This window comes from Idiotropiscis lumnitzeri, chromosome 18 (assembly GCF_059441095.1).
Source record: "Idiotropiscis lumnitzeri isolate Australia: NSW breed Sydney's pygmy pipehorse chromosome 18, RoL_Ilum_1.0, whole genome shotgun sequence".
In the NCBI taxonomy this organism is placed as follows: Eukaryota; Metazoa; Chordata; class Actinopteri; order Syngnathiformes; family Syngnathidae; genus Idiotropiscis; species Idiotropiscis lumnitzeri.
The window spans coordinates 11,088,740-11,103,895 of NC_142408.1; the positions used below are offsets into that span (position 1 = coordinate 11,088,740).

The 15,156-nt window shown below is 45.1% G+C and overlaps 1 protein-coding gene across 2 annotated transcripts; it reads right to left on the reverse strand.

Moving 5' to 3' along the window:
- Nucleotides 1–285: 285 nt before the first annotated feature.
- Nucleotides 286–15,156, reverse strand: ogdhb (oxoglutarate dehydrogenase b). 2 transcript variants are annotated; one of them, XM_088281758.1, is made up of 23 exons: nt 15,009–15,156; nt 14,013–14,278; nt 12,227–12,373; nt 12,069–12,162; nt 10,166–10,281; nt 9,923–10,077; nt 9,702–9,848; nt 9,543–9,633; nt 9,291–9,470; nt 9,090–9,218; nt 6,698–6,877; nt 6,475–6,627; nt 6,040–6,142; nt 4,963–5,091; nt 4,373–4,523; nt 4,169–4,296; nt 3,741–3,919; nt 3,414–3,485; nt 3,206–3,331; nt 2,878–2,950; nt 2,230–2,393; nt 1,998–2,152; nt 286–1,698 (listed from the first exon to the last, which is right to left on the reverse strand). In XM_088281758.1, the coding sequence occupies exons 2-23, from the start codon at nt 14,214–14,216 to the stop codon at nt 1,575–1,577; spliced, it is 3,000 nt and encodes a 999-aa protein (XP_088137884.1). In that variant the 5' UTR covers nt 14,217–14,278; nt 15,009–15,156; the 3' UTR covers nt 286–1,574. The 2 variants fall into 2 exon arrangements, with proteins under 2 accessions (XP_088137884.1, XP_088137885.1); XM_088281759.1 differs by lacking the exons at nt 12,227–12,373; nt 14,013–14,278; nt 15,009–15,156 and having other exon boundaries at nt 12,073–12,162.

Sequence of the window (15,156 nt, forward strand, 5' to 3'; positions counted from 1 at the left end):
ACCTCTAACGACCTTTAAAGACATGTAATGAATGTCGTCATGAGAGAACCTGAAAACATTTTAAGTAGAAATTACTTTGGGACGAAGCGTTTCTCTCAAGACACTAGTATATGACATCAAATTTACCAATTGATATGAATTGACATGTGATAACCATAACGATGATACTGATGATGATGATAATGACATTATTGCGTTCCAACCCCACAAAACACAATTTTATGAAGACGAATAGCACAGTATCTTAAAATATAAGTAAAACAAATAAAGAAAATGCAAAGAAACAAAGAGCCTATCAAGTTTAATTAAACCAAATCCATTTGGGTGTACCTTTATGGGGTGTGGCAAAGTGAGTAATGTCGGCGAGTTCCAGATACGGCATATCTGAAGCTCGATTGTATTAAAATTTTGTCTCGCAACATGAAGCAAAAAAACAAATAAGACAATCAAACAAGCGTCGGCCTTAGTGTCTTTTTTCTTGCTCCTTGCTCAACTACGAGCCTCAACTTGACGTATGCTGCCCTCTCGTGCTAGAAAACTAAATTACATCGTTCCAACCTTAACCATCCATCTGGTCACCTGCAGTCAATATTCAAGATGATTTTGAGCGAGAAGTGGGGGTCACCCTGGCATTCATGGGCACATTCACACCTGAGAACAATTAGCGTCTCCATTAAACCTAAACTGGACTGGTCACAGGCCAACCGTCACAATTAAGCACATATGCATTCACACCAGTGGTCAATGGGGCTAGGATAACCTAACACCTGCAACATTTCTCAAGAACATTGTTTAATTGGTGGCGTCACAAGTGCAACATTAAAAAAATTACATTCATTTGTCTTCACATCAAAAGTCAAACTTGTTATCTATGTCCATGATTATTCACATCATAAAATGTGTGGTTTTTTGTTTTTTTAAAAAAGCAACAAATCCCTGAGAATTGTCCCTTGGACTACAGTTAAGGCTGTCAAAAAATATTTCACTTTCATATTGAACACCAAGCATTGTAATAACTTTGCAAATTGATGTTAGCCTGTTGATGGTGTCTTACATTATATTAAGCTAGGTAACCTTCATCAGATAGACTGACATGCTCAGTTGGCACATTTTGGCATTTTAAATATACGATGTGTGTTTTGTCCTTTGTTTTATCTGGGAGTGATAAACAGCTTGAGTCATTTTTGCCTCTTATTTGGAGAGTCTTCATTTCATTCGCTAAAAGTGGTATGATGTGACAGATTTTCACGCATCACAAGTGGCTCTGGAACGTATGTCCCGAAATAAAGAGGGGTTCACTATTTTTCTTACTACACTGCATCCTAGTAGTGATTAGTAATTACTGATAGTTATTGCGAGTATTTCAGTAAAAAAAAAAATTATCGTGAAGAATAATTGATTCAGGTTGGAGAAGAATAACATCACATGAAACGATAATAAAAAGTCTCTTTAAAAAGTTCTTGTGTGGTTTCCAGTCTATGATTGTGCAGATGAACATATTTGCATGTTTACGGCGATGCTACGCAAGGTCGTGATGGTGGACCCTGAGAGCGGCTCAAGGACATTGGAGGAAGTCAGCGGTGGTTTCCTGAGAAGGCATTGAGGTCAAAGGTGGTGTTGAGGAGACGTTGCAACTCTGTCAGGTGGGTTTGTTTGTTTCCAGTCGCTGGGGCAGCTGCAGGATCTCGCCCAGCGTACCTGACAGAACACCCACAACCAAGCGGTTAGGCTCTGGGTTTTGTTTGAGGTACAGTTATGGTCGTAGGGAAATAATTAGGAGTGCAGGGTTAGGGGTTCAATTCACAGTTAGGGTTGGAATTCAAGGTTAGGGATTTGTGGTTGGGACGAAGGGTTAGGGTCAGGTTCAGAGTTAAGACTGAGTTCAGGGTTATGAGTTAGTAACGTGGTTACAGGTAACAGTAAGGTTTAGGTTTGGGGCTAGGACTGGGTTTCAGTAGTAGTAAAGGTTTGGGTTAAGTGTTAGATTGCCCGCTCACCAAATGGGTCGGGAGTGGCCAACAGTCGTCTGGAGGCGGGGCTTGACATAATCGTAGTAGCCCTGATTCTTGTGCTCTTCTTGACACCATACCAAATCGGCCTGGGCGTAGCGCTCCGTCTCAGTCCTCAGCAGGTCAAACGGAAACGGCGACAGCTGCGATGACCAGTCACAAGTCAGAACCCTGACACTTGGATAGCCGAGGTGACGTGGTAGATCCGGTGAGGCCGTACCTGCTCCACACGGACCAGCGCCACTGTGGTGTCCAGGTGTCGCTTGTTACGCTCGCGATGGAGGTCATAGTAAATCTTTCCACTGCAGAACACGATTCGCTTTACGCCTGTGCATTGGGTGGACGCCGGACCCTCGTCTGGGATCACACGCCTGAAGTGCGTTCCTGTAGCAGGGACAGCGAAAGGTTTCCCTAATCACTATGTGGTAGGTATATAGAGTAGGGCAGTGTCAATTATTTAGAGAAAAGAGACTGCGTTCAGAATATTTAACTCATTACCATCTCACGAATCACTACATCGCAATTTGTACTTTACATATTGGACCGTTCAGTCAATAAATAAAGTATTTTCCTTACCACAACACAATAATTTCTGTGACACCAAAAATCAAATAATAACAGAGAAACAAACCTTTTGTACGTAACACATCATGGCATATATTGAATTAGCATCAGGCATTCATGTTCGATGCATCGTGGATTACATGGAGGGCACTCAAGGGTATAACCTGAATTTACACTCAGCGGGTCAAGAAAAGATCATTTCTTATACTCACAACAAATTTGAACGAGACAAACAACGGCAAACTTCCGATGTAGTGGTGAGGGAACACAACCTACACAAAGAAGAGTTCTTTCACTTGCTCACCTGGCAGCATGAGGTCAAAACTGGACCGAGCCTCCGGGTGGCGCAGCAGCGACTTTGGAGTGAACACGATAAGCTGTCATGAGAGAAAGGATATGAATCCGGGGTTAAGTTCGGGGTTTGGAGTTAGAGTCAGGGAGTTGGTTAGTTTTAGGGTTCAGGGTTGGAAGATTACGGGTCATCTTTACGGTGTTACAGTTCAGGTTGGTGTTTGGGTTCAGATTCATTTTCGCATTAGGGACCATGGTTCTGTTATGGTCCAGGGTTTCGCATCAAGTTAGGGGGTTCTTGTTTTGGGTTCAAGGTAGAGTGAAGTAACGGAGCCACTGACCGGCTTCCTGAAAGGCAACAGGATCTGCCGGCGGAGAACGTGGAAATAGTTGGCGGGAGTGGAGCAGTTGACTACCACCCAGTTGCAGTCGTACAGCTGCCGAACGGCAAAGTCGTCGTGCTGTTTCTGAGAAGTCCAGCGAAATGAAAACTGAGATTTACTGAAGTCAACCAGGCGACATGGGCACTAAGAGCAGACACAAACTCACCGGAAACACATCTGGGTCGTCGTTGCACATCTGGAGAAATCTTTCAGGGCGGGCTGACGAGTGCTCGGGACCCTGAGGCACCATCATTAGCAATTAAATACAAGCGTTTGCGGTTCCAGTAAAGCCCGTTTATTGGAGAGGATGTGTTAAAGAACCACCCACAATGGATGAAAATGCAAAACAACATGTAAACATGTATTTTTTTCTCCTTTTCAACCAAAAGGCAAAAGGCGGTGCTTTAGTGAAGCTGTGCAACTTGAAATTCAGGATTTAGTTTGAAATGCAAAAATGAGAGTAAGGCTGCAAACAAACACACTTGGAACGTACCATTCCCTCCATGCCGTGGGGGAGCAGCAACACAATGCCATTCTGTCGGACCCACTTGGCTTGTCCTGAGCTGATGAACTGATCGATGATGCACTGAGCCGTGTTGTGGAAGTCTCCAAACTGGGCTTCCCACAGAATCAACGCGTTGGGGTTGGCCATGGCAAAGCCTAATTCGAAACCTGAGGAGAACAAGGACATGGCGGAGGTTCAGGGTTATGAGATTTTGGAGGATTAGTTGTTTGTGGTTTGCGATTTGAGTCAGGGCTTAGATTTATAATTAGGGTGGAGCGTTACGGTTAGTATTTAATGGTTAGGGTGTCGGGTTTGGGACTAGGTTTAGAGTTGGGTGGTAAGGGTGTTTGTGGCTTGTGAATTGAGTTAGGGATAACGCTCGGGTCGGGAGCCAAGAATGTCTAAGCAGTACTCACCCAGGACTCCATATTCTGACAACGAGCTGTTGCAAACGGTATATGTGGCTTGGTCGCTGGAGATGTGGTTCATGGGGATGCAAATCTTCTTGTCCACGTTTTGGTCATGAAGAACGTGATGCCGATGGCTGAGATGCAAATGAAACAAAACAAGTTGGATGCTGACCGCTGGAACATTTTTGGCGATTCTGTAGTTCGATTGACCTGAAGGTTCCCCTCTCCACATCCTGACCACTGAGACGAACGTGGACGCCTCGTTTGAGCAGAGAGCCAAAGGCCATGTATTCAGCCAGCGACCAGTCGCACAGGCGCTGCTTCACCAGACCTTCTCGGCCTTTCAGGATCCGACTCAGACCTGAAACGGCACAAAACTCAAACATGAAACACCACCGACTTAAACCTGACACACAAACCTCAAGCATGACAAGACTTGACAAGACAACCTGAAACATGTCAAAAGCTGAAACACAAAAAGACTCAAACCTAAAACAACATCTCCCACATCAAGTCTCAAAGCTAACGCATGACAAGACTCAAACCCGAAACATGACTAGTCAGAGTTGAAACATGTCAAGACTCAAACCTCAAATACGACGCTGAAATGTCAAACATGTCAAACCTGACACTTGAAATACTTTAATCCCATTCAAAGGTGAAACCAAAAAAATGTCAAGACTCACACCTGAACTGGATAAGAATCAAACCGCAATGACAACAGAATCTTATCTGACATGCAAAAAGTCTTCAACCTGAAACCAACTTGAAACATGATCACAATTAAAAGCATTTAGTACCTGGGTGGATCGTGAAGTCTTCCACGGGGACAGAGGCGGCCACCTGGCCAATGTGGCAAAGCTCGTCCTCAGTGAGGCCAGTGGACTGACAGCTCATAGTTTTTGGACGGCCATCCGCTGTGAAGAAATCTAGCAAGACATCGAAACAAAACGATAAAAATTCGAGAAGAATTACATTTGAATCGAAGAAGTGGAAGCAGGCGGCCTGTGGATGCGCGGGCAATCATAGATGACGTGCTCGGCAGTTTCGTCGCCCAAGTCGCATTTTCTGCAGATTGTGTCCGTAGCTCGGTCGATCTTGGCTAGCCAATATTTGAGGCTGGGGTGGTCACCTGGTCCCTCCTCTCGACGTGTTGTTCTGCGAGACGATTGACTTTCTCTCCTCTATCATTGTAGTTCCGCCGGGTGCGTTCATGGGACGCCGGGCCGCCCCTTGTCGCTCTCCGAATGGCTGCTTTAGCGGAGTCATAATGGTGGTCGACTGGTTTGGTCAGCGTCCGTCCCCTGCCTCGCCTGGGCGTCTGCCAACTCATTGCCGACTATACCACAGTGACTTGGGCACCAGGTGAAGGTCACTTGGCATCCTCACTCCGAAAGCACCGATAAGGCTTGGAGTATGATTTGTTCATCGTTGTCTGTGCACGGTCGGGATGGGTGCGCTGACTGGATGCGAGTCAAAACGGAGAGGCTGTCGCTGACGATTCGGGCTTTTTGGGCGAGAGATACAACGAGATACTACAATGCTGGTGGTGCCGAGGACTAAGCGCAGCCTCAGATGGGGTGGAGACTCTTCTGTCATTCCCGCTTCCATGAAATGTTAGGCAAGCCCCCTCTGTGTCCACTTCTAAAATTCCTTTGAAGACTCATTTTTACTCTTTAGTTTTTGACTCAACATTTGTGGGCCGACATTTGTGTTTGTTTTAATTTGTGTCCTCATTTCCGGCTAATTTATATTACACCATATGTAAAGTGCCTTGTTACTGCTTCAGCTGTTGTGAAATGTGCTGTATAAATAAAGTTGTATTGTATTGTATTGTAAAAATAAGAATCAATGTTGTTGGCGTGAAAAAGTCTCACCAGGCCAGGGCGAGTCCAGCCAGTGTTTGATGTGTAGGATCTTCTCATCTTTCGAGCGAGCGTAAGCTTTCTCACACATGGCGTCGTACTTGGCCACTTCTTCCTGAGACACAAAATGGGCCCTCTGGCATTTTAGGTGTTTCAATAAGAAGAAAAATGCATATAGTGTTTTGAGACTGTTAAAAGCCATGTGAATGCGGATGTGTTAGGACAGCTGTCGAACAGAAGTACAGATTTGGGCAAGATTGTATGAGTGGACTTGGGACCTGCTTAAACCAGGTGGACTGGACCACTGGACTCAACTCGACTTGCTTGATTTTTGACACAGTTACTTGTAACTGGCTTCAAACGTGAAGATTAAGACTAGCACAAAAGTAGGGAAACCCGACTCGCGACTCAAACCTGAAACATCGAGCGTACGTACAAGACATTTACCTCGTACTCCTGCACGGTGACCACTGTTTCTCCAATAAGTTTCTGCGCCAACTTGTGCAGGACGCTCTTCTGCTTCTTGATCTGCTTGTACATCAGCGGCTGCGTGAACATGGGCTCGTCCATCTCGTTGTGACCGTTTCGCCGGTAGCAAACCTGAACACACGCTTATGTTTTCAAAATTCGTTTTAGAGACGAGAACCATCCCGAGGTACTGGTCACCTACCAGGTCCACCACCACGTCTTTGTGGAAGGTGTTCCTCCATTCGGCCGCCACGTCGCACACGTACGTGACGGCCTCCGGGTCGTCGGCGTTGACGTGGAAGATGGGCGCGTTGACCACGCGAGCCACGTCTGTGGGATACGCGGACGAACGAGCCATTCTGGGATCCGTGGTGAAGCCGATCTGTGTCGCAACAAGCTGGTCAGCTAGAGCGCAGGTGTCTAACCCAAGGCCTGTGGGCCAGATCCAGCCCTCCAGGTCAGTTTGTTACACCTGCCATCATTTTCACTTTTTTTTTTTCTTCTCAAATCGACTCTATATGAACATATATGCAAATGGTGTAGCAATAGAAAATTCAAAGAAATATTGCCTCGGTATACGCACTAGGCTTCAATTCACCAAAAGTCCATTTATTTCAGTGGCAATCAAAGCTTTGTTTCTCAAATGTTTCCATATCCGAATGTTGTCTCGCAACAAATTAAGTTCCACTGCAACCAAGTGCAGTTGCAATGACAGTATGTAATATGATAGAGCGATTCGGCTTCTCACACAGAACAAAGGAGCTGCAACTACCGTACTTGGTGCTCTGGCCACACACCTAGTCCGAAAAAACAAATCAAGCTGCACAATATCTACCAGTCGCCATGTCTGAGGTGTGAAACTGGCTAGAACATTCTCATTTTCATCTTAATGTGACAAAGACTGTATGTTCTTTTCAATTATGGGATGCGCTTATAGAAATGTTAGCATATTTGTGCAAGGACCAAGAATCGAGGTTGTAGAGCAGATATGTTGGACTCACAGTTGCAGTTCAGACAACAACTAAAACGATTAATGAATCACATCACATTTAATCTCTCTAACTTTAGATATACAGTGGAACCTCGGTTTTCGAACGACTCACAGTTCGAACAAATCGGAGTCCGAACAAAAAATTCGAGAAATACTTGCTTCGTAGTTCGAACAAAAATCGGAGTTCGAACGCCGGTACGACGCGTGAGTGCGTGAGTGTGTACGCGAGGGTGGGATGCTGAGCGGCGTACGGGAACTGTTGTCGCGTGCGGACGTGCTGCGTTTTGCTCTCGCGTTTTATATAGGTGTACGAAGTGTTTTAGCCCCTAATCATGCCTCCAATGAAAGTCAGTGCAAGCAGCAAAGGAATGATTTCGGTGTTTGAACAAATCGCTTTTCCAACAGGGTTCTGGGACGGATTATGGTCGAGAACCGAGGTTCCACTGTATTTGGTATAACCTAACTCATCAAAAGTGTTTTTAAATGCCATAATAAATAAAACATTTGTGTAGATTACTGAAGTGCAGATTTTACTACTTGAGACATCAGCTGACTCACACGTTGCAATTAAACAGTCAAACACTTTGCACTATAGCTCTTCAACATGTATGAAAGTTACCACTGCAGCACTTTACAAGTCATACTTGGTTGCATTCAATGTTTTTATGGTTGTTCATTATCATGTACATTTTGTTCTTTGAACCGGTACTGTATTTTAAACTTGCATGTTGTTTTCTTTTTTTTACTCTAATATCAACCTGCCACAGAGACAACAGATGAAAATTAGCCATTGGCTACAATCTGTCATATTTACGGGAAACTGTAATTAATATGCACTGTCCCTTTATACATTTAAAAAATAAATATATACAAATACATATACAAGTATATGTATATGCAGTGCAGCTCAGCCTCTGCATCAAAAGCGTCCATCGAGAGCCTGCTGACGTACTGTGTCTCCACCTGGTACAGCGGCTGCACTGAGGCGGACAGAGTGAGGCTCCAGAGGACAGTCAAAACAGCGCAAAGGATTATTGGCTGCCCTCTCCCCTCACTATCGGACATCTACACCGCCCGGTGCCTCAGAAGGGCTCTCAACATCGTCAAAGACAATACCCACCCAAACTCACACCTGTTCGACCTGATGCCCTCTGGCAGGCGCTACAGATGCATCAAATCGAGGACCAATAGACTGAGAAACAGTTTCTTTCCGAGAGCCATCTCCATTCTGAACTCTCACACACACACGAGAACACCCTTACCTTGCAGAACAGCATTGTGATGTGTTTTTCTATACCCTATTCAGTACTAAATTCCATTGCACTCTCTTATTTATTTATCTAATTTATATATTTGTCTGTATTATTGTTGTATTGCACTGGAGAGGGGAGCCCTCTAATCTCGTTGCACACTTGAGTACAATGACAATAAAGGGATTTCTAATTCTAATTCTAATTCTAGTAGCATATCCATTCAGATTTTTCAAACTGTTCCCGTTGCACTCCTTCATTCACTAAAAAGACAAACTATTGATGTTGCACGTTCCTAAAAAGAATTCTCTCAGTAAAAGGGAAATGTCGGAGGTGAGGCGTGAATGTGGCACCTGGTTGTTGACCACCACGTGCACGGTGCCATGCGTGGTGTACGACGGCAGGTCTGACAAGTGGAAGGTCTCATAGACGATGCCCTGACCGGCAAACGCTGCATCACCATGAATAAGGATGGACATCACCTAAAGAAACATCAAAGCATAAGAAAAATGCTGCCTTCAGACGGCGGAGATGGCGCATTTGATGACACCTGCCTTCTTGCCATCTGTGTCTCCGCTGTAGAACTGCTCGGCTTTGGTCTTGCCCTGGACCACAGTGTCCACCGCCTCCAGGTGGGACGGATTAGCCATGAGCGACAACGTAACCAACTTTTTGCTGATGCGGTTTATCCTCCTGTGGAACATTCCCAGGTGGTATTTGACGTCACCGGAACCCTGAGAGTAATGTGGGAAATTGAAGTGAGCATTCATGAACAAAGACACGATAACAATGCTTTAATCCCGGACCTCATCTGCTGACTCCAGTTTGGGATCAAACTGGCAGAAGATCTGGTCCAGTTCCTTGCGGATGACATTGGCAAGAACATTGAGCCTCCCTCTGGACAAAAACACAAGCATCAAACATCTTGCAAAGAGCTGATGAAGAACTATGGCTTCTTTTAGAACCTGTGCGGCATGCCCATGATGATGCTCTCAACGCCACGAGCGCTGGACTTGTCAATGATAGTCTTGAGAGCAGGAATGAGCGACTCGCATCCTTCCAAACCGAAACGTTTCTCGGACGACCACTTCCTCTGGAGGAACTCCTCAAACCTGTCAAGCGATACAGACGTGGCATGATCTTGCGTCACACTCCCGTGACCATCTCATCGTTCACATGAACGTACCTGGTGGATTGGATCATCCGCGTCAGCATGATCCGCTTTTCCTCTGCACTAAACTGCAGGATTCCCGGGGTCTCGAACTTCTGTCGGATCCACTGGCACTGCTGCACGTCATTAATGAACATGTACTCCACGCCGATGTGCTGGCAGTACGCCTCCTACACATCGGGAAGGTTTGAAGGTCAGATGATCAGAACCCAGGTAGTTTTTATTTCTTAGTGGGTGCAGCAATTTAGGGCTTGTTACCTCGAGGCGTCGAATGATCTCCCTGAGTGGTAAGGCATCGTGGTTGCCGCCGATGAAAGTGGTTTTGGGAAGGCGAAACATCTTGTCCAAGTCGGAATGATCCAGACCATAAGAACCTGCCGGCGAGAGGCAGCTTCGTTACAGTGAGGCCAGTCATAATATTTGCGTTCTTCCCATGGGTCTCGTTCCTTTCTGACATGGCCAAAACATCGAACCATCGAGGCACTCTACTCCGACTCCCTCCTGGGTGACCAAAGTCTTCACCTAATCTCGAAGTTTTCTGCATTGTCGATAGTATGTTGTCTCTATTTGTATGGCTCCAATTTTGAGTTTTTGCTGCTACCAAGCTTGGTTATGTCCCTCTAGAAAAAGAGGCTCTTAATCTCAATGGGACAAACCTGTTGAAATAAAGGTGCAAATGCAACCCGCTAGTATCTGTGATTGTTGACATACTTGGACCGGTAAATTTTTTTTCACTGGTGAACAGAACCCCCGAGATACCTTAACTCCTTCATCACAAGGAGGACCTCCTCTCATCCTGGCGCCCGCAACCTTCCATTTCTGGAACATAGCTTCAATTTTGGAGGTGCAGTGGCTCCCCTATGAGAACCTTCCAAATGACCAAGCTTCTTACTGTCACTAAATTTGGCTGCTTGTATCTGCGATCTTGCACAAGACTTTGCTGAGGTAGGGAAAGGGGATCAACAGCGGCTCTTCAACTCTTCCACCTTAGGCAGGACTTTGCAACCGACCTTTTTCCAGTTGAGGAGCACGGCCTCAGAGTTGGAAACTATTGGCGTGTCATATGTGAAGTCAGGTCACAATATTAGGAACCATATGAAGCAGTGACACTTCTGTTTGTCTGTCTTCTTGCTGGCGGCCACCCTGTGTTTATCACAATCCTGCGTGTGGACCTCAGATAAGAAACTTGTACTGCCAGCAGGCGGGGGGGATGAGGGGGAGCGGAATGCGGGGTTAGTACAAGATGGTCGCTTCAACTCATGTTATTTCAAACCACGTTAGACTTTAACCCCCACCTTCCGCAGACGCAATATAATTGCATTACAGTACATCCAAGAAGACGCTGATAAGCAACCTTTGAACCTGATGCTGACGAGGCATCATGGGGTGCACCTCTCACACATACGCAGTCAGAGTCATAATGAACAAGCAAAGTTCCGACTGAATTATAACAAAGAAATGGGACTTAGTCATGTACGGTGCCTGTAAGTCACAAGTCTAAAGTCTTACCTTTCAACTTTCAAGCAAGTCCCGTCCCAAGTTTCTGTAGCAAAAGCCACAAGTCCCTCATCACTAAAGTCCAAGCAAATTGAGTCAAGTCGTTTCTTTTCAAGAGTCTCACATTTAAACAGACAAGACTCGCCAAGTCATGTGGTTCAAAGTGTAAGACGTCAAGTTTTCACAAAGCAAGCCCACGTCCTCAAAGTAATGACTTAATCAAGATAAGACTCGAGTCTCCGAGAAGTCTCTGTGTTCGGACCACAGCAAGCATGTTGATGACTTCAAACATGGCAACCCTTTTTAAAAGCGGTGTACAATGTCAATTGTTATCTCCCCGAGGGACACTATGGAAACATACCATGCTAATCGCTTTATTGTGTTGTTTTTGTCAGTGTAGCAAAGGGGGCCACGCGTTAAGCGCTTTGTGTCCAGAGGGACGCAAAAATGAACAATTTGGCCCCCCATACTGGGACCAGTGAGGAAGTCACATATCCAAAAATGTTGCATTACATTTCCAGTAGATGAGCTCAACTAACGTGCTTCTCACTAATATTGCCAGCCTTGCCGTGACAGTGATTTGAGAAATATGATATCATCACAAGACAAATGGCAAGTTATAGAAAATAGATGAATAAATCCAAATTAATAAAAGGTCCCTCACCCACTTTCTGGGAGCCGATGCTACACGGGGCATCATCCAGGTCCACACAGCTGATTTCCAGAGGGTCCAAATTGGCGATGTGATGTCCTCGCACCTGCACCAACAATAAGGTCCCTTTGTGACATATTGTTGGTCATAATAAATGGGATCCAGTGTACCTGGTAGGTGCGTATGAGTGTGTGGACAGCCAGATGGTCTCCCACCAGCTTCTCCACATCAGGCTCGGCGTTCAGCGGAAACGTCCCTTGAAGGGGCGGCGGGCCTTGGTGGGTGGCGTGCGCGTTACGGAAAACAACGTCCCATGACTGCACGGAGACAAACGACAGGCTTTCACATATTTTGATGGAATGTTACAATCGATGATTTATTGATGTGCTCGAGGGAAGTGCGACACATAGCCCAAAATCCATCCATCCTGCCATTTTTCTCGCGCACTTGGCCGAATTAGAGCACTTAGTTGTTGCGGCGTGGGAAAGCCCCTCGATGACTTTGTGGGATACATAAGCAGCTACCCAAGGCTTTTGAGAGGGGATTGTCACGATTTTTAAGTCTCATCTGATCGACTTAGCAATTTTATTTCATCATTCAAACACTCTTAGATATTGTGTCAAATTTGCAAGACAGATTTAATTTCGTTTTTACAAAGACCTTGCTATCTTGATGTTTTCCATAGGTGACTGATTTATTGTTTGAGTACCCCCCCCAACAAAACAAGGCAGAGGTTGCTCTTATCAGTTTTAAAGGATGGTGTTTACAATGCTTCCATTCACGATCATCTACTGAGGGGGGGGAAAAAAGACAAAACATGATTGTCTGTGAGGCGGATGCACAAACCACTCATCCACCAGGTTGCCAAAATACATTTTAAAAAATACAAAAATATACATTTCTAATTGTGCAATAGAGTTGAAAAAGGAGCTGATTTGTAATGAGGTCAGTGCGCATCACTGCCACCAGCAGGACTGGAGTGGAAATTTGTTTTTTGGCAGTGGAGATGTCATGATATTCATGTATTCATTAAGACTCAATGTTAATATTTGTCTGCCGCTAGAACATGAATTGCTTGACCAGCAACTCATAAAAAACAAAAAAAATCCTTCTTCTGGTATGTTGGATCTCAAACTAAGAGCCCTGCTGTGCTGACAGAGGACATTTTAAAAGTAGACGCAACGCACAGCATGGCCTTCTCCATTTTATTAACATTTTGTGGTGTGATTGCATTGATGCTCTCTGAAGTCTTTGACACGTCAAATGAAAAGTCGTCCGCATTCCTGAAGGATCTTTTGGCCAGTCAGTGGCCAAACAGGAAGTGCGGCATGTCGATGGGCCGCATGATAAAAATTCACAAAAGCCACCGAGCGTGACAATAACATCCAACACCAGGCAGCAAAGCCATTGTACACTTGTGTGCATTTTTATTGCGTTTTGTGTGGTATGTGAAATGCACAAATGAAGTTGGAATGTATTGTATTAGTCGACTCTTGGGGTGTAATTCATGTGCCTCAATCAAAAAAAAAAAATACTTGAGGAAATTTTTTTTCCATCTCGAGTACCCATTTATTTGGTGTGCCCTGGCAGGAAAACAAGTCAGCCGCAACAATTCTTCATGCTCCCCATGACAAGAACGTGCCGCCAATGTGGTGAAAAGGCCAATTTCCAAATAAAATCTTACCAGATAATCACATGGGCATCAATGCTTTGGCATGCTTTTGTTTTGTTGTTTCTGGCAGTGAGTGGCTGTGCTCTAACAAGCCCAAAAAAACTTTTTATTTGATCAGAATACTTGAATATTATTCGATAGAATTTCAGTAGGCTATCAGAATACCAAAATATTCGATAGTTGCAGCCTTATATTGGTCATTTATATAATTGTGTCAGTGGTGGTATATGAGAAGTGGAGTTGGTCAGGTAATTCCCCAACGAAGGGCGACAAAGTTTGTGTACCTCGTGCACGCTGGCGGGCTCCTGCAGCCACGCCTGATACATTTCATCCACGTAGTTTCTGTTGGTGCCGTTGAGAATTGTTTCAGCTGCAGCGGCCGCCGACTTTGTCCTGCGTCCTCTCTGGACCAGACTGCAACGGGACATCCACGGGGCCGCGGTCAGTGGTTGCAGCCTGGCTGCCGCCGAGCTCATCAAGCGATGCATCTGGCTACCCCACGCTTGGAAGAAGAATGAAGCGACAACCGGCGGCCACTCGACTCGCCCTTCTGTGTGCCATAAACACAAAGGATTACATTTTTGTTGATGCCGCATGGGAAAATGTTGCCGTCTCCTGATTTTTATGTAGGTGCTAGTCTAGCTGCAGTTGTTTAGAAACTTGGCAGACCATTCTGCACTGAGCTAAGCTGCACCGAGGTAAGCTGTGTTTTTTTGCAAGGTTATAATAGGTTAGATTTTTTTCACAATATATATATATATTTTTATTATTTCATTTTGACTTTTTTTTCTATTGTTGGTTGTAATTATTTTTGAGGAAGGGTTTGTTAGTTTTTATCGGCTTCAAACCTTCTGAAACAACTGATAGAATGCACTGTTATTCTTGTTATTATCATCACCATCATCATCGTCATCATCATCATCATCATCGTCATCATTATTACCGGTTTCAATCATCCCGCAGGCTGGCACACAGCAATTAACGAGGTGCGGGGCGTCATACGAGCAAATCATTGCTTTTTCAGTGACCATCGATCACTTCTTGCTTAATGTAAATATTTAGAAACACATTCCAAAATGCTCTTTCCTGACTCCGATGATGCCCTAGCCGCGAGTCAAACATTAATTTAACGACACTTACAGACATTGACAACAAACATGACGTCCTAAAATGCGCTTAAAAATCATTCACACGTTAGCACGCGTCATTGTAGCATTTTAGCAACGAGGTAACTGAACTCGGAGGGAAATAGTTGAATGTAAAGACGTTCATTGACTTACCTGCTGTGTGTGCGTGTGTTTTGCGTGAGTTCCGTCGCGTCTGGTGCGTGAGTGCCAGTGCGCGTTCCCCGCAGGGGCGGGGTTCCACAAGCCGGCTGTGACGTCACGAAGAGTCGACTTCACGAGCGGACGAATGTACGATGTGAAA

What these genes read in the sequence shown, in the direction of transcription:
- ogdhb (XM_088281758.1), bottom strand. Translation starts at nt 14,216, where the DNA reads ATGCATCGCTTGATGAGCTCGGCGGCAGCCAGGCTGCAACCACTGACC. An exon ending in AGATCATTCGACGCCTCGAG is followed by an intron (nt 10,078 to 10,165) that starts GTAACAAGCCCT and finishes CCCGATGTGTAG; the next exon opens with GAGGCGTACTGCCAGCACAT. An exon ending in TTTTGACCTCATGCTGCCAG is followed by an intron (nt 2,394 to 2,877) that starts GTGAGCAAGTGA and finishes TCCCTGCTACAG; the next exon opens with GAACGCACTTCAGGCGTGTG.